This window comes from Mus musculus, chromosome 3 (assembly GCF_000001635.26).
Source record: "Mus musculus strain C57BL/6J chromosome 3, GRCm38.p6 C57BL/6J".
In the NCBI taxonomy this organism is placed as follows: Eukaryota; Metazoa; Chordata; class Mammalia; order Rodentia; family Muridae; genus Mus; species Mus musculus.
The window spans coordinates 90,492,859-90,510,737 of record NC_000069.6 but is presented as its reverse complement, the minus strand read 5'-3'; the positions used below and the strand labels follow the sequence as shown (position 1 = coordinate 90,510,737).

The 17,879-nt window shown below is 43.6% G+C and overlaps 1 protein-coding gene across 9 annotated transcripts; it reads left to right on the top strand.

Moving 5' to 3' along the window:
• Positions 1–1,210: 1,210 nt before the first annotated feature.
• On the top strand, positions 1,211–12,199 carry Chtop (chromatin target of PRMT1). 9 transcript variants are annotated; one of them, XR_867226.3, is made up of 7 exons: positions 1,211–1,547; positions 3,112–3,193; positions 4,477–4,630; positions 7,456–7,642; positions 8,485–8,622; positions 10,224–10,357; positions 10,631–11,782. XR_867226.3 is itself a non-coding variant. In NM_001293777.1 (6 exons), the coding sequence occupies exons 2-6, from the start codon at positions 3,129–3,131 to the stop codon at positions 10,834–10,836; spliced, it is 747 nt and encodes a 248-aa protein (NP_001280706.1). In that variant the 5' UTR covers positions 1,240–1,547; positions 3,112–3,128; the 3' UTR covers positions 10,837–12,199. The 9 variants fall into 9 exon arrangements, 8 of the variants coding, with proteins under 8 accessions (NP_001280706.1, NP_001280705.1, NP_001280711.1 ...); NM_001293777.1 differs by lacking the exon at positions 10,224–10,357 and having other exon boundaries at positions 1,240–1,547; positions 7,459–7,642; positions 10,631–12,199; NM_001293776.1 differs by lacking the exon at positions 10,224–10,357 and having other exon boundaries at positions 1,240–1,547; positions 10,631–12,199.
• The last annotated feature ends 5,680 nt before the right edge of the window (positions 12,200–17,879 follow it).

Below are 17,879 nucleotides of genomic sequence, written 5' to 3'. Positions count from 1 at the left end.
GGTGAGATGGCTGAGTGGGTAAGAGTACCTGACTGCTCTTCCAAAGGTCCGGAGTTCAAATCCCAGCAACCACATGGTGGCTCACAACCATCCGTAACGAGATCTGGTGCCCTCTTCTAGTGTGTCTGAAGACATCTACAGTGTACTTACATATAATAAATAAATAAATCTTTTTTAAAAAATCTGAAGAAAGCTAGAAATGGTGGCACGTACCATAGTTAACACCAGCTCAGCACCTGGGACGTAAAAGGCAGGAGGATCTCTGTGAGTCCAAGCCCAGCCTGGTCTGTATAGAGAATTCTAGAACAGCCAGAACTACATTATAGAGACTCTGTCTCAAAAAAACTACCAGAGGCAGTGGTGACACACGCCTTTAATCCCAGCACTCGGGAGGCAGAGGCAGGCAGATTTCTGAGTTCAAGGCCAGCCTGGTCAACAGAGTGAGTTCCAGGACATCCAAGGCTACACAGAGAAACCCTGTCTCGGAAAAAAAAAAAAAAAAAAAAACAACAACAAAAAAACAAAACCAGAAAACAAAACCAAAAAACTACTAGAAGAACTTTTTCCCAAGCTTCATTCAGTGTTTATTGATGCCTCATCATTGCTAGACATTATGTAAGAACTAGGGATACATAAGTGGGGATACAGATTTGCTTTATTGGATTACTTGAGGTAAAAAGACCCACCCTAAAACTAGCCACATCTTCTAGAGGCAGTCCCTATAAAAGGATGTAGATGAGTCCAGTGTGGGTCTTAAATCCCAGTACTGGGAGGGGCGGGGTTAGGGGGGGTCAGGAGGTGGATCTTTGTGAGTTCGAAGCCAGTCTGGTCTACACAAAGGAAGCCTGCCTCAAAAAGAAACAGAAACTCTACAAATAGGTTTGAGGGCCTGAGCAAATTAGCCAGGTCTCAAGGTCCTAATAAAGACTTTTTACAGTTGTCTTTAGCTTGGGAATGGGAAATAAAAGGATACAAACACTGTTGCCAATCTAAGCTGCTATTTGCAAGCCAAAAATCCCACCAAAGTGGGGCATAAACTTGTCCAGAAGGTAGTCTAGAGGTACTTAGCGATTACGGCCACTGGCCACGCCCCCGAAGGCGGAGCACTACACGTAACTTAAGGGATCTTTGCCAAAGTCAGTGGGGATTCGCTGCGATTCTTGCGCTAGGCCAAAGGACCATGTTGCCACGCCCCTAGTTGCGCGCGCACTGACGCAAGCCCGTCGGCGCCATTTTAGCCGGTCACGCTGCACTGGTGGGCCCGGCGGCCATTTTGTTTTGGACACCAAGCGGGAGTTGGCGGCGCCGGCTCTGGGGGCCCAGACGAAAGGCAGGAAAGGGCAGGCTTGACGAGCGGGAGGATCGGTCAGCTAGATACTCAACCCACAACGAGGAAGCCTCACATCCTACCGTTTAAGCATCTAAGCCAACCGCCCAGCTAGTTAACCCGAGCGGCCCGCCGTCAGCTCAGGTTAGGCCGGCCTCCGGGCCGCCCGCCGCAGCCGTGGTGGCAACCCCGGGAGGAGCGCTGGCGTCCATCTCCTTCGGTGAGTTTCTGTGGAGAGGGCAGAGGTGGAGGGGCGCGGGGTCCGGGGCCCGGTGGCGTGGGTGGCAGGTGTGGACCGGGCTGAGGTGCGCAGAGGCCGGGGAGGGGGCGGAGCCGGGAGGCGGAGGCTAAGCCGGAACCGCGGCCAGCGAGCTGGGCCGCTAGCCGTGCGGGTGCTGCTTGTGGTTGGCGTGTCTGGTGCAGGTGCTGGTGCTGGTGGTGCTGGTCGTAGTGGTTTGGCCTCAAATCCAGTGTCTTGCTTACCTAGATAAGCGTCCTCCATCGGAGCCAAAGCCTCGCCCCAGAATAGCGTTTGATGGGGATAACCACGGAAATAGTCGCCTGATCAAAGTTGGAGTCCTGAGAGGCTTCGAGGTGGAGGTCAAATGAGGAGTACAGGAATTAGCGGCGGCTCTGGGTGTTCGATTTTGATTCTTTTTTTTTTTTTTTTTTTTTTTTTTGCGGCACCGAAGTTGAACCCAAAATCGTACTTTGGCTAAACTAGCGCCCCGAGTTAACATCTCCAGCTTTAAAAATAATAATAATCTTAGTTTGAAACAGGGTCTGTCAAATCACCCGGGCTCGCCTTGAGCTTGTGACCCCCTTGCCTCAGCCCCTCCCCAGTATATGCCACTACAGTTAAAATATTGTGGTGTGCTCTTAACAGAGCTCTCAGATTGAATACCCATTTAGAAAACCTCTTCTGTCTTTCCCCTGCCATGTCTAACTAGAGCTCCACCTGCATTTGGAGTTGAGAATCGATTTTGAAACTAGGCTTTTCTTTTTATTTTGGGTGTATGAGAGTCCGGTCCTCACAGTGTGACAATGTAACCCGTTACAGCCTCAGACTGTTACACCACTCCCCTGTTGCTGCTGGGAATTGAACTTCCCAGGGCTTCATCAGTGCTAAACAAGCACTCTACTGAGGAGCTATATTCCCAGCTCCTCCATTTCTCTAGATCCATGACCCTCAACTTTCTATAGACATGTAAGATGTACCTGGGTAGCACCCCCAATCCCAGTTGCTGTACCCCATCCTCATGGCCAGATTGTACTTTAATTGGTCTGGATCCAGGCATCAAGAATTTAGTTTAGTTTGGGAGGGACTTTTTCTTTTTTTTTTTTTTTTCAAACATTCCTCAGCTAAGTCACATACAGTCCAGGCTGAGAAGAACTATTGAAAGCCAAACTCCTAGGCTTTGGCTACATCTCATTCTGCTATTTTGGAGACTTTGGCAGATGTTCTCCATCCTGGAGCTTTGAAATTTTTATAACTATTGTATGGACGTAAGCCCCCACCTCACAGGGTTTCTCTTAGGTAGCCGTGGCTGTCCTGGAACTTGCTATGTAGACCTGGCTAGCCTCGAACTCAAAGGGAGCCACCTACCTCTGCTTCAGGAATGCTGTGACTAAAAGTGCACCACCACCACCACCTGGCAAACTTAAGATCTCATGATACCATCTTCAGAGTTAAAAATATAGGCCTTTAACAGATTTATGCCTTGCTTCTTGTGAAAATGCAAGCTTCATTATTTTGATTGACTCATGCATATTGTCCTTTGTAGATTCTCGGGATTTGAAGATGGCTGCACAGTCAGCGCCGAAAGTTGTGCTAAAAAGCACCACCAAGATGTCTCTAAATGAGCGGTGAGGCAGCCAACAGCAACTTCAGCTCCTTCCTAAGAAAACATTACTTAAATTGACCCTGGGGTCCAATACAAAAAAAGCCAGTTGTAAGCTAAATGACAGAAGGCTACAGACCTCTGTTCTTAATTGCATCTAATGTGGTACAAAACAAATTGGGCAGTTGTTTCAAAACCCCTTATCAGTAGATTTTTATATTAAGCTATCTGAAATATTTACCTGGTGGGATATATTTTTTAAAAGACTCCTCACACCCTCCCTTCAATTTTTTTTCCTAACATTGATACAGGGGTGGTGCAGCATGATGGTATGGTATATCCTGGCTGCAAGAGGCTTGCTGCCTAGTCCGAGGCCAGCAGTGTTGTGTCTGGCCTGTAAGAGGCAGGTAGCAAGCCGAGACTATGTCCAAAGGCCCCTGAATGGCATTCTTGGGCCTTGTAAGAGGCACTTGCTTTGCTCCATTTCACTTTCTTCCCATTCTGCTTTTTAGTTTGTTTTGTTTTGAAATCTTTCATCAGCTGTGTGTTTACTTCTATTAAACTTAATCATAACAGGAATGATAGAATAATGTCCTCTTAGGCTCTTAAGCGACTTAACTAATTTAACTTTCTCAGAAGTCCTGAGTCAGAAAGAGTGGTTATTTGTATTTAAAGGCAGTTTTTGTTTCTGAGAATTTCATTTATTTGGTGTCTTTCACCATTTTATTATGTTGTTGCTAGAACTCCCAAGGCATTTAATTTAGTGCCTGTGTTTGCTTCAGAAGCACATGTGCTTCTCTGTTCATCTTTTAAGATGTGATACATTAATTTCCTGTATTCATGTGTTACTAAGTAACATGTTAGAATGTAATAAACTCCCATAACTCATGAGTCTGTTATTTCAGTGGACTTTGAAGGTGCTCTGATCCTTCCTCCTGTTTGTCCTTTGAATGAACTTTCACTCTCCAAAAGTGTCGGCATTTCTGTTTGTCTTTGTAACTGCATCTCTGTTTCTTGTCATCATATTTGCTTACTGCGTGTATTTCATGCTTTCCACTTCTCTTAAGAGCTGTTACCTGAGCCCTTGTTATCGCTTCTAATTGTGCTGCCCTTGGCTGCATTTCTGAGTTTCTGGTTCTTGCAAGTTTGTGGAAACAGAGGAGTCTTTAACCCACATCAGCCTTGATCCAAATGTGCCACTTTAAAGTTCGTGGGATCTGGAGCTCCTGGTCTAGCAAGCCATGAGAATGCCAATAAGTGTTTTATAATAAAGCTTTATTTAAACACCCGTTTTGTTCGACCTTGAAGCTTTACTAATATGCTGAAGAACAAACAGCCGATGCCAGTGAATATTCGGGCTTCGATGCAGCAGCAGCAGCAGCTAGCCAGTGCCAGAAACAGAAGACTGGCCCAGCAGATGGAGAATAGACCCTCTGTCCAGGCAGCATTAAAACTTAAGCAGGTGAGAGAATGAGTCCTGCCATCTGCGTCAGCCCACCAAGGCTGTCAGGGTATAATGGATGAGTACAAGATGGCTCAGGGCAAAAGCTGAAACTGATGTTCAAAGAATTTCAGTTTGGACAGGTACCAACTAAATAAATAACTTAATAACTTTCTCTTTTAGGGAGTTTGACACCTCTGTAGCCTGCGTTATCAATGAAGATTAATTGATTAGTATTTTCTGGCTCTTGCTCTTAAGAATAATTTCATTTATTCATTCATTTATTTTCATCTTTTTATCTCTTTTGTTTGGTCTAACAGTGTTGTTCAATGGTAGAGCACTTGCCTAGCAAGCACAAGGTCCCAGGTTCACTTCTTAACACTTAACCAAAAAACAAGAAAGAAGTTCTGTTGTAGTTAGCTTTGCTGTGTGTACAAATGATTTACAAACTAGTTTAATCTTATTCTTCTGAATAAGATTCTAATTGGCCTTAGTCTGAGGTTTTCAGTACTATAAAAACAGCACCTAGGTTCATTAGCATAGCAGAACAAGCATATAGGATAATCAAGTGTCAGTTCTCTTTCACATTTCCAAAATAAGAAGTAATCCTGATCAGGCCTGAAATAAAACCTGCTCTTTATCATTTGTAGACTTTATATGCAAGTCCGGAAAGTGGCTGTGGAAGGATATGTCCAAGCTGTGGCTGGGCGTCCAGAGGGCGGTGCCATGCAACTGTAAGGATTTTAACTGGTAGCACTGCATGGCTGTGCATAGAGTCAGCACTTATAACACCCACCCCCTACTCCGAACTGTTGGGCTCACTGACCGAAAATAAGCAAGGCTTTCTGCTTTTTTCCCTTTCAGCCTTGAAGTAGTTAAGGGTTTGGTTTGGTTTGGTTTTTTTCCTGACTCAGGAGAACAACAAGCCGTAGGCCCACATTTTCCAAGAATAAATAAGAGTCATAAAGTCTCCAATTACACTGTGACAGAGGCCCTTTCAATAGGCTAACTTGTAAACCAGTGATATCCACCAGCTTCTGTTTTGGTGGGATGCTCTCAATTTTTTTCAGTAGTCATTTGTCCTGTCAGAAGGACATCCAAGTGTGGCTAGTGCAGTTGAGGATCTAAATTTTGTTTTGAATTTTGTTTTTTTTTGTTAGGTTTTCCCTTATGTTAAAGCCAAACAAAGGACATACAGTTGTAATCTCAGCAAATAGGGGCATTATGAGCTCAAGACCAACACAAATTTTGTTTAGTTTTTTGTTATTATTGTTTAGTGGTTTTGAGACTTATGTAACTACAATTGGCCTAGAACTCTAAATGCAGACCACAGTGTCTTCAAACTCAGAAATAGACCTGCTTTTGTCTCCAGGGTACTGGGAGAAAAGGTCAGAGCTACTCTACCAGAACCAAAAACTTTTTTTTAAGTAGCCATATATAATTAGTGGTTACATTGTTATACAACACAGCTCTAGAGTAAAAACTGAGTCATACTGTCAGTATGTATAAGTGTCAGTATGTATAAGTGTCAGGATGAAGATGAACTCTACAGTACTATACAGTTCTTCCCTAAAGCAAAGGACTCAGGAAAATGAGTATAGTCAGTAATTGAGCATGAGAATGCAGTTTGACTTCATAATTGTGTGCTGGGGTCTGGAGGCACGGTTCAGTGGTAAAGTATTTATCTACCATGGGCATGAGTTCATGCCCAGCACCACAAAAAAATAATTATTGTGCTAATTGGGAGTAATAAAACAGGCCTTTAGGCTTGGTTGTATCTACCTGTATTAGATGTCTAATGTTAAGATCCTTTCTCCTCAAATTGGAAGCAGTTTAAAAGTTTTGTGCTGGAAAATTGATAATGCCACAACATCCTTTTCAGAGCTCTTAATTGAAGGAAATATATATGCAGAGATGTATGTGCCATTAGAATGTGCTGGAAGTTGATTGTGTGCAAGAGCAGAATTACTGGGGCCTTGATTGTATTTGAGGCTGTATTGTCTCCTCTTCTGAAGAAATCGAATTCTCTGAAATGTCATCTTCAGAATCTTTTGGAGAAACTATTGAAAATTGTTATCTTTAGTGTGTCTTTGTTCTTTGTGTGGTGGCCCTTTGTGGCTAACAGTTTGCTTTCATTTTAACATGAATTTGGCTGGCTTTCTATGAAGATAAAATTGAATTGTATGTTTAAGAAGACCATTGTACTGGCTTAAGGAAACTGTTGGCAAGGGGAGATGTGGAATTTACAGAATTTTTAAAAAGTGTAAGGAAAGGAATGTTGACATTTTTGTGTTTATTTGCATCTTAAGGTTTTAAAAAAGGACCGTCTGGAGATAGATACTCAAAGGAAAACCTCAACACACTGGCCTCTTTAACTGAGAAGTCAATCTTGTCCTTTGAGTCTCAAGAATTCAAGTGAACTTGTAATTTAAGTTTACCCAGAATGTGACGCACTTCCTATGGTGTGTGAGTAAGCCTTTGCAAACAGTGTAGTCCATAGGCAGATATGGGTAAAGTCACATCATTGTTAACCTATGGCTCAGAAGCAGCGAGTTTGCAGCTACTGCTGTATTATTTGAATAGCCAAATTAGTAAGGTTATCTGTGCTGGCTCTGCTGTTGTAGACGATATTAAAGCTTCTTAGAGCCTTTATTCTGGCTCAGGATTCTGCTTTTATCCATGTTCTGAGGAAAAGTCTTTGATTTGGGATCCTTACGTTACCCACAACAGGTTTATACCTTCCACCCCGAGTGTCTGACTTGCCTCTTTTTGTCCTGTACTTTAAATTGCCAAATCCCATGGAATTGCTTTGTTGATCTCAATCCTCTTAACACCTTTTCTTTCAGAAGAGCTTAAAGCAGCGCCTGGGTAAGAGTAATATCCAGGCACGGTTAGGCCGACCCATAGGTGCCCTGGCCAGGGGAGCAATTGGAGGAAGAGGCCTACCCATAATCCAGAGAGGCTTGCCCCGAGGAGGACTACGTGGGGGACGTGCTACCAGAACCCTGCTTAGGGGTGGGATGTCGCTCCGAGGTCAGTGTGTCTGTGTAGCTAATAATGGTTGGGCTCTATCCTCCTCCCCTTTTTCTTGGACTGCTTACCGACACATTTGTTTAGCATTTTTAATCCTGAATTTGTATTAATATAATTAATAGCTTTGAAATCATATTTTTAGTACTGCTGCATGTGTTTTACCAATATCATTTCTTTTCTAATGATGTGTAATGGTGAGAGGCTATGACCTGCATAACAACAGGTAATTCATGTCATCTCCATTCCATTTTAAAACACCTGCTGCTGCTTGAATGAAAGCATATTCAAGTTCTAGAAATACATCTAAGAAATGTATGGTTAGCATGTGCGAGGCCCTGGGTTGAATATCCTCAATACCAAGAGAGAAAATATGAGTCTTTTGGCCTGTGTCATGACTAACTGTCTGTCTTCTTGAAGTGAAAAACTATTAATCTGACAGGGGAAAGAGAGGGGACAGTTTGATCCATAGTGCCTACGTATCTGTATCATACCCTTGGGACACTGTTCCCTTTATAAAATTCTTGCCCCCTTAAAAAATGTATTGAAAGCAAGAATCATAGCATTTATTTTCAAATCTACCGTAATGCTAGGCATCTGATTGTTAATTTACTAAACATATGAACTTACTTAAGTCCCAGCTTTTTCCAAAGATAGCTTGTCAGAATTACTAAATTGAATAAAGAGCTGTTTAACCTGTTCACACACGCACTGTGCAGTTTGTCCCACCTAGACTAAAAATTAACTAATTATTCTTATTTAACCCTCACCGCCTTCCTTTGGTTACAATCTACATTGTCTCTCTTGGATTTACCTGCATATACATTGTATGCCTCCTCTCCAAGGTCAAAACCTGCTCCGAGGTGGACGAGCCGTAGCTCCCCGAATGGGCTTAAGAAGAGGTGGTGTTCGAGGTCGTGGAGGTCCTGGGAGAGGGGGCCTAGGGCGTGGAGCTATGGGTCGTGGCGGAATCGGTGGTAGAGGTTAGTCAGCTACCAACTTCAGAGAATAGCTCCCCTTACTTTCCTCCCTTCAAAACTCAGAGCCAACTTTCTGCACAGCTTCAAGTCATAGGCAGGCTTGTTTGTTTGTCTTGTTTGTTTTTTGAAACTGGCTTATTTTCTAAATTCACACAGTGATAAGGAAAGCTCTGTCAGGATTAACAGGTACATTTTCTAGAGCCACATTTCAGGCATTCTTCTACAGGCTCTCAGAAATGTAAGTTGTTGTTATTAAAATGATGCAGTGATTAGTTTGGAATTGTCCCCTTTTTCTGTATCTGCCTGTTGCCACCACCATCACCACCATTACACACCCATCCCATAGCCCAAAGCCAGTTTAACTTTAATAAGAGAAGTGGAATGGAAATAAAGTACAGTATACAGCTCTTACCTAGCATTTGTGAGATCCTGGGTTCAGTCCCACACCATAGAAACAAAAATAAGAGGGAGATATAGGAAAGTGAGGCAAAGATAAAGGAGAATGGTCAGAAGCAGAGGATGTAGCTCAGTGGTACAGCACATGCTTAGCATGCATGAGACTAGATTCAGTCCAGCAGCACTATTAGGTGGTGGGATGAGACCTGGCACCTGTTGTTGGCTTTAAAATCAAGTAAATTTAACATAGCATTTGTGTTTGAGGAACCAAAGACAGTTTTCCTGATCAAGGTTGAAAGTAAGATGTGTTACAACCAGTTGGTCAGCTGTTAGTAATCTTACTTTTGATGCCTTGATTCTTGTCCTGTGACCTCATGGACCAGATTAGAAAAGAGTTTAATGATGGTGGTGTTAGTAACTAATTTCATGGGAGCTTTCTGGCTTATAACTGAGTAAGAAACTCCCAATACATGTTGATAGCATGAAGCATCTTACTCTAGTAAGCACTGTGGATATTTGTTTTCGTTCTTTCTAAAATGTGGGGCAGGTATTCATAATCCACAGTCTTGAAGGTGCTGAATAACAACTTAGGAAATGATATTTGATAACAAAGGTTTATTTTTCCTGCTATTATGTCACTTGACTTATCGAATGAAGTACAAGGTTGAGTTTCAGGATAAGGCTTCCAGATTGTATTGACATCGTTTCTGAGAGAGACTTCACAGGTTAGAAAAAAACTAAATAAAGTCAATTTTGAGAAAGTTAAGTATTTGATTAGTGAATTGAAATTACTTCTCAGATAATAGTTGTCTTAAGGTAACCAGTCAGAGAAGTAGCTAAGTTTTTTCAATCATTGGATACATGGGATCACTTCATTAAACTTAATAAACTTATAAAGCAAATGTGATAACAATCCAGAAAGGTCTCAGTTAAAGCTTAATATGAATACCCTTGATTTTGGGGGGGGGGTGCCCTTTTACTACCTCCTAACTATATGTAATATGTTTTAAATTATGAATTTACAGTAAGTCCCAAACTTTAGATAATTCTTTGGTCTTGGGGGAGGTTAATGTTGTTTAATATTTTTCAGCTAATATTATACACTTGTAATCCCAGCAACTGGGAGGGTCTTGTTTTGTTTTTGAGACTGGGTCTCCTGTAGCCCTGACTGGCCTTGAACTTCTGATCCTTCTGTTTTTGCCTCCCAGATACTAGGATTACAGGTATGCATTTGTGGGGCTAAGGATTGAACCCAGAGCTTCGTGCATACTAGACAAGTACCCTACCAACTGAGCTATACTCCAGCCCAGGAGTGCAAGTCTAAGGCTAGCTGGTCTGCATGGTATGACCCTGTCTCAAAGTGGGAGGGGGCAGGATTTTTTTTCTTATAGTGGCATTTAGAGATGAATACTTAAGAGGACTCATTGTGTGTGCTTTTCATGTGCTGCTTTCTGCCCAGTGTGTTTCTTGTTTTTTCAGATCTCTCCTCTTTGCCCTGTCTTTGAGCTTGTCTCAGCTAGGCCCCACAACTATAAAGGGGCATTTTTTTTTTTAGGACCCATCAAACTAATGTGTAACTGTCTTTTTCTTCTCTCTCTTTCTCTCGTTTGGCCAGGTCGGGGTATGATAGGTCGGGGAAGAGGGGGCTTTGGAGGCAGAGGCCGAGGTCGTGGCCGAGGGAGAGGTGCCCTCACTCGCCCTGTATTGACCAAGGAGCAGCTGGACAACCAATTGGATGCATACATGTCGAAAACTAAAGGACACCTGGATGCTGAATTGGATGCCTACATGGCACAGACAGATCCTGAAACCAATGATTGAAGCCTGCCTGCCTGCCCGCCTGCCTGTTAGACTCTTGTTAAAGTCACCACATCTATAAAACAACCTTGAGAAAACATGAGAAGAAATCTGATCGATGCTGGAAGGACCTGTCACAATAGGCTGTGGACTTACCTGCCACCAGTTGGTGCATTTAGTCTGTTCTGTCTACTTTTTGATACTGTGTTATATGAAACCCTATTTTCCTTTAAATTTGGTTGAGTTTGTTTTGTTGTTTATCCAGTCACCCAGATATCTGTTTGAACAGGAATGCGTTGGCCTTGTGAGTAGAACAGTTTTCTAGCCTCTGCCTGTCATATACTCTTGACATTTTTAAATATTTCCTCTGTTGATTTTTATGATCCCAGAAGGAGCTAGAGTTTTCACTATTGGGTGGTCTTTGGGATAGAGTTCTACATCTTTCTTTAAAAGCTTCTTGTTAATAGCTGGAGCTAAAGGTGTGTTTGCTATGTTGATAGTGAAGGTAGTAAATTGGAAATGTTGGTATTGCTACTGGGCCACAGAATGGGTAACACGTGGTACCAACTTTGATTTGGTCAAAGTTGATGTTGCCTACATTGAAACCACATAGATGGTAGCTGACAAGCTAAGTTGGAATTTCCACCCTAAGAAAAGATTTTTAAGCTTATAAATCTCTCCTTTTGGCTTTCTGTCTCATGCCCAAGAGGCTTCTGCACCTCTCACAGAGAAGAAGCAGCTGTTGGTGTAGCACAAGTGGCAGAAGAGACAAGAGTGGGAAACTGGTAACAAACTGACTGCTGGGAAGGGCTCATGTGCTGCTCGTGCTGAAGTGCAGTTACCTTCCACTTAACTGGCTTTATTTGACCCTCTTGAAGGTTTAAGTTCAACCATATTTTGTCAGCTGTTCAGTTTCAGTGGAATCTTGTATTTCTGATTCATTATAACAAATTGTTCTCTCAAAATTTAACCCAGGCTTTCTGTTTATTTGGGGGGGTCTTAAAATGCTATATAACCATTTTTGTGGTGTGTTAATATGTCCCTTGTATAGTTGAAAATTCCTGGGGTGGAGCCAGGTAAGAGGGTGGTACAAACCATCTGCCACTTGGGAAGCAGAGACAGGTGGGTTCTAAGCCAGCTTGATCTCAGAATTAGTTACAGTTTAGCCAGGGCTACACCAGCCCTGTCTCAAAAAAAAAAAAAGATATTAGGGGTAGAGGAAATGTTGCTTTGTGGTAGAAAAAGCTTGTGTTCCCCTTTAAGCCTTTAGGAAGAATTACCTGCCTAGAAAGTACTAGTAGACTGGACCGTGGTTGTTTAGGAGAAAAGATCACAGGCCTCTTACTGTGCTGTGCATTAAGAGCCAGGAAGAAAATACTGAACAAGATCACCTGACTTTTGAATCCTTACTTGATTGAGGTGGGGAATCTCTGGGACTCAAGGAAGATGGACTCTGGAGTATAGGAAGCTGGTGCTTAAGGGTAGATCTCAGCAAAAGAAAGTGATGACTCTAGACCCTCTTTCTACCTACCTATTAGTACTTTGTAAAAAAGTTCAATTCCCCTACCAGCCCTAAGCCCGTGAGCTTCAGATCCACCTGCTCTGTGTAGTTGTCAGGGTTTCCACCTTTGCTGTCATCTCCTGGTAACGCCTCAGGTGGACCAGGGAGCAAACCTGACTCCTGATCAGCCTCTGAAGCCTACTTGGTTGCCATCTTCCGAGGACTTGCCTTCCAGACCAGCCTGGGTCTTACAGTGTCACAGAAGTGCATTCGGAGAACAGAAGATTTGACCAGCTAGAGCTGAAGCTCAGGAAAGTTTAAAGATAGGTGAGAAGAGTCAGGACAAGGGCAAAAATTGTTGGTAATCCCAGCACTGTGGAGATTGCATACGAGCCTGAGGCTAGCCTGGGTTACGTGTCAAATTACAAGCAAAGGCAGTAAATATGTGGGGACCATATAGACAGAGAAATCATGTTTAGTGGAGTTTGTATGTGTGTGAGAGGAGAGATTTGTGTGTAGAAGTGTTTCATCTGCATATGTTTGTCACCATGTATGCCTCTGCTCTCTGGTCAGAGAAAGCTACTAAATCTCCCAAAAGTGGAGTTGCAGATGGGTGTTAGCCACACTTAACTGCTAAAGCACCTCCCCTCCCCCATTCACTTTTTTTTTTTTTTTTTTTTTTTTTTTTTTGGAGAAGCACATGGGATGATTTTCACAGTCCTGGTGGGAGATAGGACTACAGAGACAAAGCCCTAGCTACCTAGTCACTATGGTAAGAGCCCCAAGACACCTTCTACCCTCTGTGTCTTGGGGCTTTTAGTACTAATGCTGTTTTCCCAGCAACCACGTAGCATTCAGAGTGGCTCTTGAAGTTTAAGGTAGGCCTAAGGAGGCAGGGTCCCTAAATGCCTGGAATCTGGAGAGGACCGAATCTGGCCTCTATACCTCCTCTCCCCTTCCCCAGCTTCAGCCTCAGTTTGTGCTCCAGCCTCATTTTCGTTTCCCGAAATAACCTCACGTGTAGGTATCATCTTCATGAGAATACTACTCTCTGAACTCTGATCCCATACTTCCACTCCATACCCAATGCTACTGTGTTAACTATAACACAGATGTATAACGTTCTGCCTCCTGTTTTGTATTTTAAGACTGATAAGGCTAAGCTGACCACAAACTCAAGTCCTGCCTTGCCCTCCTGAATGTTGGGATTTCAGGCACGTGCTACCATGCCCATCTTGTTTCTACAATTCTTGTGCTTGGTATGCTAATGGCGTGTGAGCCTGTTGCCACCTGGCTGCTCTCTGCTCACTAAAGATGGCAGAGAGGGTAGGGATAGAGCTGGAGGTTCCCAGTCTTGAGTGGGCTCCAATCTCCTTTCACACCGTGACTAATGACCCAAGCAAGCATGCTGGTGATCCTGGCTGACCACATAGCTCAGGGCAAGGTAAGGATTGAGAGGTAAAGCAGGCCAAAGGCAGCTATGGGATCTGTGCTGATGGCAGCAGTCGCCCAGCAGGCCCCAGAACATAATAGGTTTGTTGCCTTTTTTGTTTTGTTTAAGATTTATTTATTTTAGAGAATGGAGAGATGGCTCAGCAGCACTGAAAAGCTTTCTGAAGTGTGATGAGAAAGAGTTCTCTCAAAATGCTGTGCAACCTCCTTGATTCACCAGCACATGTCTAAAGCAGTGGTTCTCAGCTTTCCTCATGCTGTGACCCTGTAATACAGTTAGCGTTGTGGTAAAACCCCAGCCATAAGATTATCTTGTTGCTACTTCATAACTAATGTTGCTATTGTTAGGAACAGTTATGTAAAGATCTTTTCTGGCTGGCCTTGATGACTCCTGTGAAAGTCCTTTGACACCCCTCCCCCCGGGTCTTGACCCACTAGTTGAGAACCACCTTTTATAAAGGTGTGGGAACAGATGAGGGAAAGACTAGATAATAGAAATGAAAACATAAAAGTCATCCAGAGTCCACAGCACTGCCAAGGCCAGGATCCTACCCTCATGCTCATCCTTTTGTGATAAGCAGGAAACCTGGAACCACCTGAGATTTCACCCAAACAGATGGCTGCTCTCCAGGAATACTTGTCTGTAAGCAGCTAGAGCTACAAGCTACGTCACTAGCTGCGCTTAACCTTTTCCAACACTTACCCTACAACTCCTTTCCCGCTACAGAACTGTGGGATACTTTAAAGTACCTCCCAGAATATCCCCATCCTTGTCCTTTTGACTTGACGAGAGAACAGAAGTGTCTGATGCCAATGCCCTAGCTTGGGTTATGCTAGATAGCATTCTTGTGCACCTTCCACAAGTGTGCATTGCCTCGCCCAGGAGGAGTACAGGGTGCAGATGGCTTCCAGGCAGAGGCACTTGGTGCTACCTGAACCAGCATAAGTGTTCTGCAAAGCTTCCTTACGCTTCTACCTTACGGCTGCCAAGACAGAAGGCAAATCAACCTAACTACTGTTTGGGGGAGGTGAAGTCCAAGAGGGAGCCAAAAGTAAGGCAGGGCTAGAGCCTCCAGGAGATACACAAAAGCTTGGAATCCAACAGCACCAATCTAACTGGTTAGAAATCTAGGCTGAAGGGAGGGTTGACCATTAAGGACAGCTGGGTGAGCAGGGTAGACTGCACCAACCTGCTTTCAAGGGTTTGTGTGTACCAGTTGACCTATTACAGACAAAAGCAGCAAAGACCACAACTTACTCACTGTCATGGTGGGCAACATCTCCAGGCCTAACTGAAGTAGTCACCCCTGCTATGGAGAGAGGCAGTATATTGAATTTGGGAAGCAAAAGGAAAGATTTCCCGTGTAGGGACGTTGGAAGGAGTAGGGAAATGTCCAGGCTGAAGGTGCCTTGCTTGGGTAGGCCTTGATAACAGGGGATTGATTCTTAAGTTAAAGTCAGGAAGGAAAGGAAATGTGACATTGAAGAACAGGCCCAAATTGGAGGCTATGAAATCAAAGTCTGGCTCCTGCCCCTCTAACATTTAGGACTGTCAGAAAGTGCTGGATTGTGGCAGTCAATGAGCAGTACCTATGAACACTACCTAAGCTTTGTGAATGCTTAGCAGCTACACTGGTACGATCAGATCATCACTGAATAATACATCAGATATCCAATCTGAATATAGATGCTACTGTACTGGTATTGAACACCTTGCTCCAGCTCACTATCTACAAGCACCATGAAGTATTCAGAAGTGAAAAGGCTGGTAAACCACAAATGCCCCATGTTGGACCCTCATGGGGAATACAAAAATCAAAGACAGCCCCACCGAAGAGTGAATTCACAGAGTGGTTGTCAGCATGTGATCCAGCGTTTCCTTGTACAACTCCCTACTAATTGTGCCCTCTTCCTAACCCCATCTTGACTTTAGGTACTCTCTACCCTTTTTGGGTTGGTTTTGTTTGTTTGTTTGTTTGTTTGTTTGTTTGTCTTGTGATGGTGGTGGTGGTATTGGTGGTGTTTTTGAGATTAGGTTTCTCTGTACCCTTGCTGTCCTGGGACTCCCTCTGTAGATCAGGTTAGCCTTGATCTGATCACTGAGATCCACCTGCCTCTGCCAGGGATTAAAGGTGTGAGCCACCATGCCCTGCCCCTTTTCATACTTTTTAAACATTTTGATACATTTTTCTCTAAGAAAACTAAATAGTCCAGATGTTACCTGCAGGCCTCAAGTGCACCACTATGAGGTCAAGGCCCACTAGGTCTACAAAGAAAGTTCCAAGACAGCCAGGGGCGAACAATGAAACCTTGTCTCAAATGAAGGATACCCTCACAATGCTATATTAACCCTTTTTGTCTACTCAGTAAAAATAGAGCTGGGGCTCTTGAAATGTTTCCTTTGCCATCTGACAGAAAAGGCTGGAGAAACTTTCAGGAGACAGTGCTGCTTTCTGGCTCTGGTGGCTTCTCCATGTTTAAGATTCCGGGATGCAGAACTGGCAGTGTCATCCAGTGTCCAAGCTGTTTTATAGCAGCATACTGAGTGGGCCACCTGCCATAAACTGCTTTAGCAAGACCTCTAGCACAGTCAACAAACAGGAGCACAGCGATTTCTCTGCTATTCAGTGAACTTGATCAATGCCCTTTTCAACAATATCTGGACCTCGGACTGGTGATACAATAGGACTTTGAATCTCCAGTGGCTGTGGCAGCTCTGAATATCTGCTTTCCCTCTGTGTGCTTCATCTCTCTTGAGTTCCAGGCCAGCCCAGGCTTCACAGACCCTGCCTCAAAAACAGGATATAATAAAAGTGCATAAGACAGTTTACCTCTTGTATCTAGGTATACAGTTCAGTAGCAGCAAATGCATGATCATGTACCTTCCCAGGCCGGGACTCTTACCCACTATGCAATTGTATTCTCCACTCCTCCCAATCCAGTCCTGCTTTTGGTGTTTGCCAGTGCTGAGAATCAGGTAACCTGGAGCCTCAGGCATGCTGTGCAAGTGTCCTCACACAGCCACAACTTCAGCCCTGTCCTGCATTTTTATCTCCATGAATTTGACCATTCATATAAATGAAACCATATATTTGTTCTTTGGAGGCTGGGTTATTTTGTGTAGCAAAAACATCCTTCCATCCCATAATCAGCCTCTAAACACTGACACCATTGCATACGCCAGCAAGATTTTGCTGAAAGGACCCTTATATAGCTGTCTCTTGTGAGGCTATGCCAGTGCCTGGCAAACACATAAGTGGATGCTCACAGTCGGCTATTGGATGGAACACAGGGCCCCCAATGGAGGAGCTAGAGAAAGTACCCAAGGAGCTAAAGGGATCTGCAACCCTATAGGTGGAACAACATTATGAACTAACCAGTACCCTAGCCATCCCTGTCCTAGTCTATATCTGGGTTTCACTCTTAAATCCATTTATCTTTAAGGCATATACAATTTTGTGCATATTTGATGCCATTAAGAATATTCTTGGGTGAGAAAAAGCTAAAGAGATGGTTCAGTGATTTAAGAGTACTTACTGCTCTTGCAGAGGTCTCCAGATGGGTTCCCATATCAGGAAGCTCCTGTTAACTCCAGCTCTAGGGAATCCAACACTCCTGTCTTCAAAGCCCCAGGGGATTTTTTGTCTCTGAGCACTCTCACACGCAGGCACACACACACCTGCACCTAGTTTTCAAGTAGTGATTTTTACAGCAATCTGTCAGAGAGCTGAAGCAATGGCTTAGGACATGATGCTTTTTCAGAGACCTGGTTTGGTTCCATGTACCCTTGTCAGCAGCTTACAACTGCCTGTAACCAACTCCTCTGATCTCCCTAGGAACCTAATATGTACATACCTTTCCTCACACCTGCATATACACACCAAAAAACAAAACAAAGCAAAAAGGTAGAGCCAGCAAAATGGCTCTGAAAGTTAAGGGGCCTACTGCCAAACCTGAAGGTTCAATGCTGGGGACCCACATGATGGAAGGAGAGAATTGACCTCTCACAAATTGTTCTCTGACCTCTACCCATATGCCATGGCAAAGGTTTCCACACACACATGAACACACACAAAATAAAACTGAAAAACAAATCAAAAACAACTTTAGAAGC

Coding starts and splice junctions, on each gene's coding strand:
- Chtop (NM_001293776.1), top strand. CDS start 3,129: ATGGCTGCACAGTCAGCGCCGAAAGTTGTGCTAAAAAGCACCACCAAG. Junction 3,194..4,476: donor AAGATGTCTCTAAATGAGCG/GTGAGGCAGCCA, acceptor TCGACCTTGAAG/CTTTACTAATATGCTGAAGA. Junction 8,623..10,630: donor TGGCGGAATCGGTGGTAGAG/GTTAGTCAGCTA, acceptor TCGTTTGGCCAG/GTCGGGGTATGATAGGTCGG.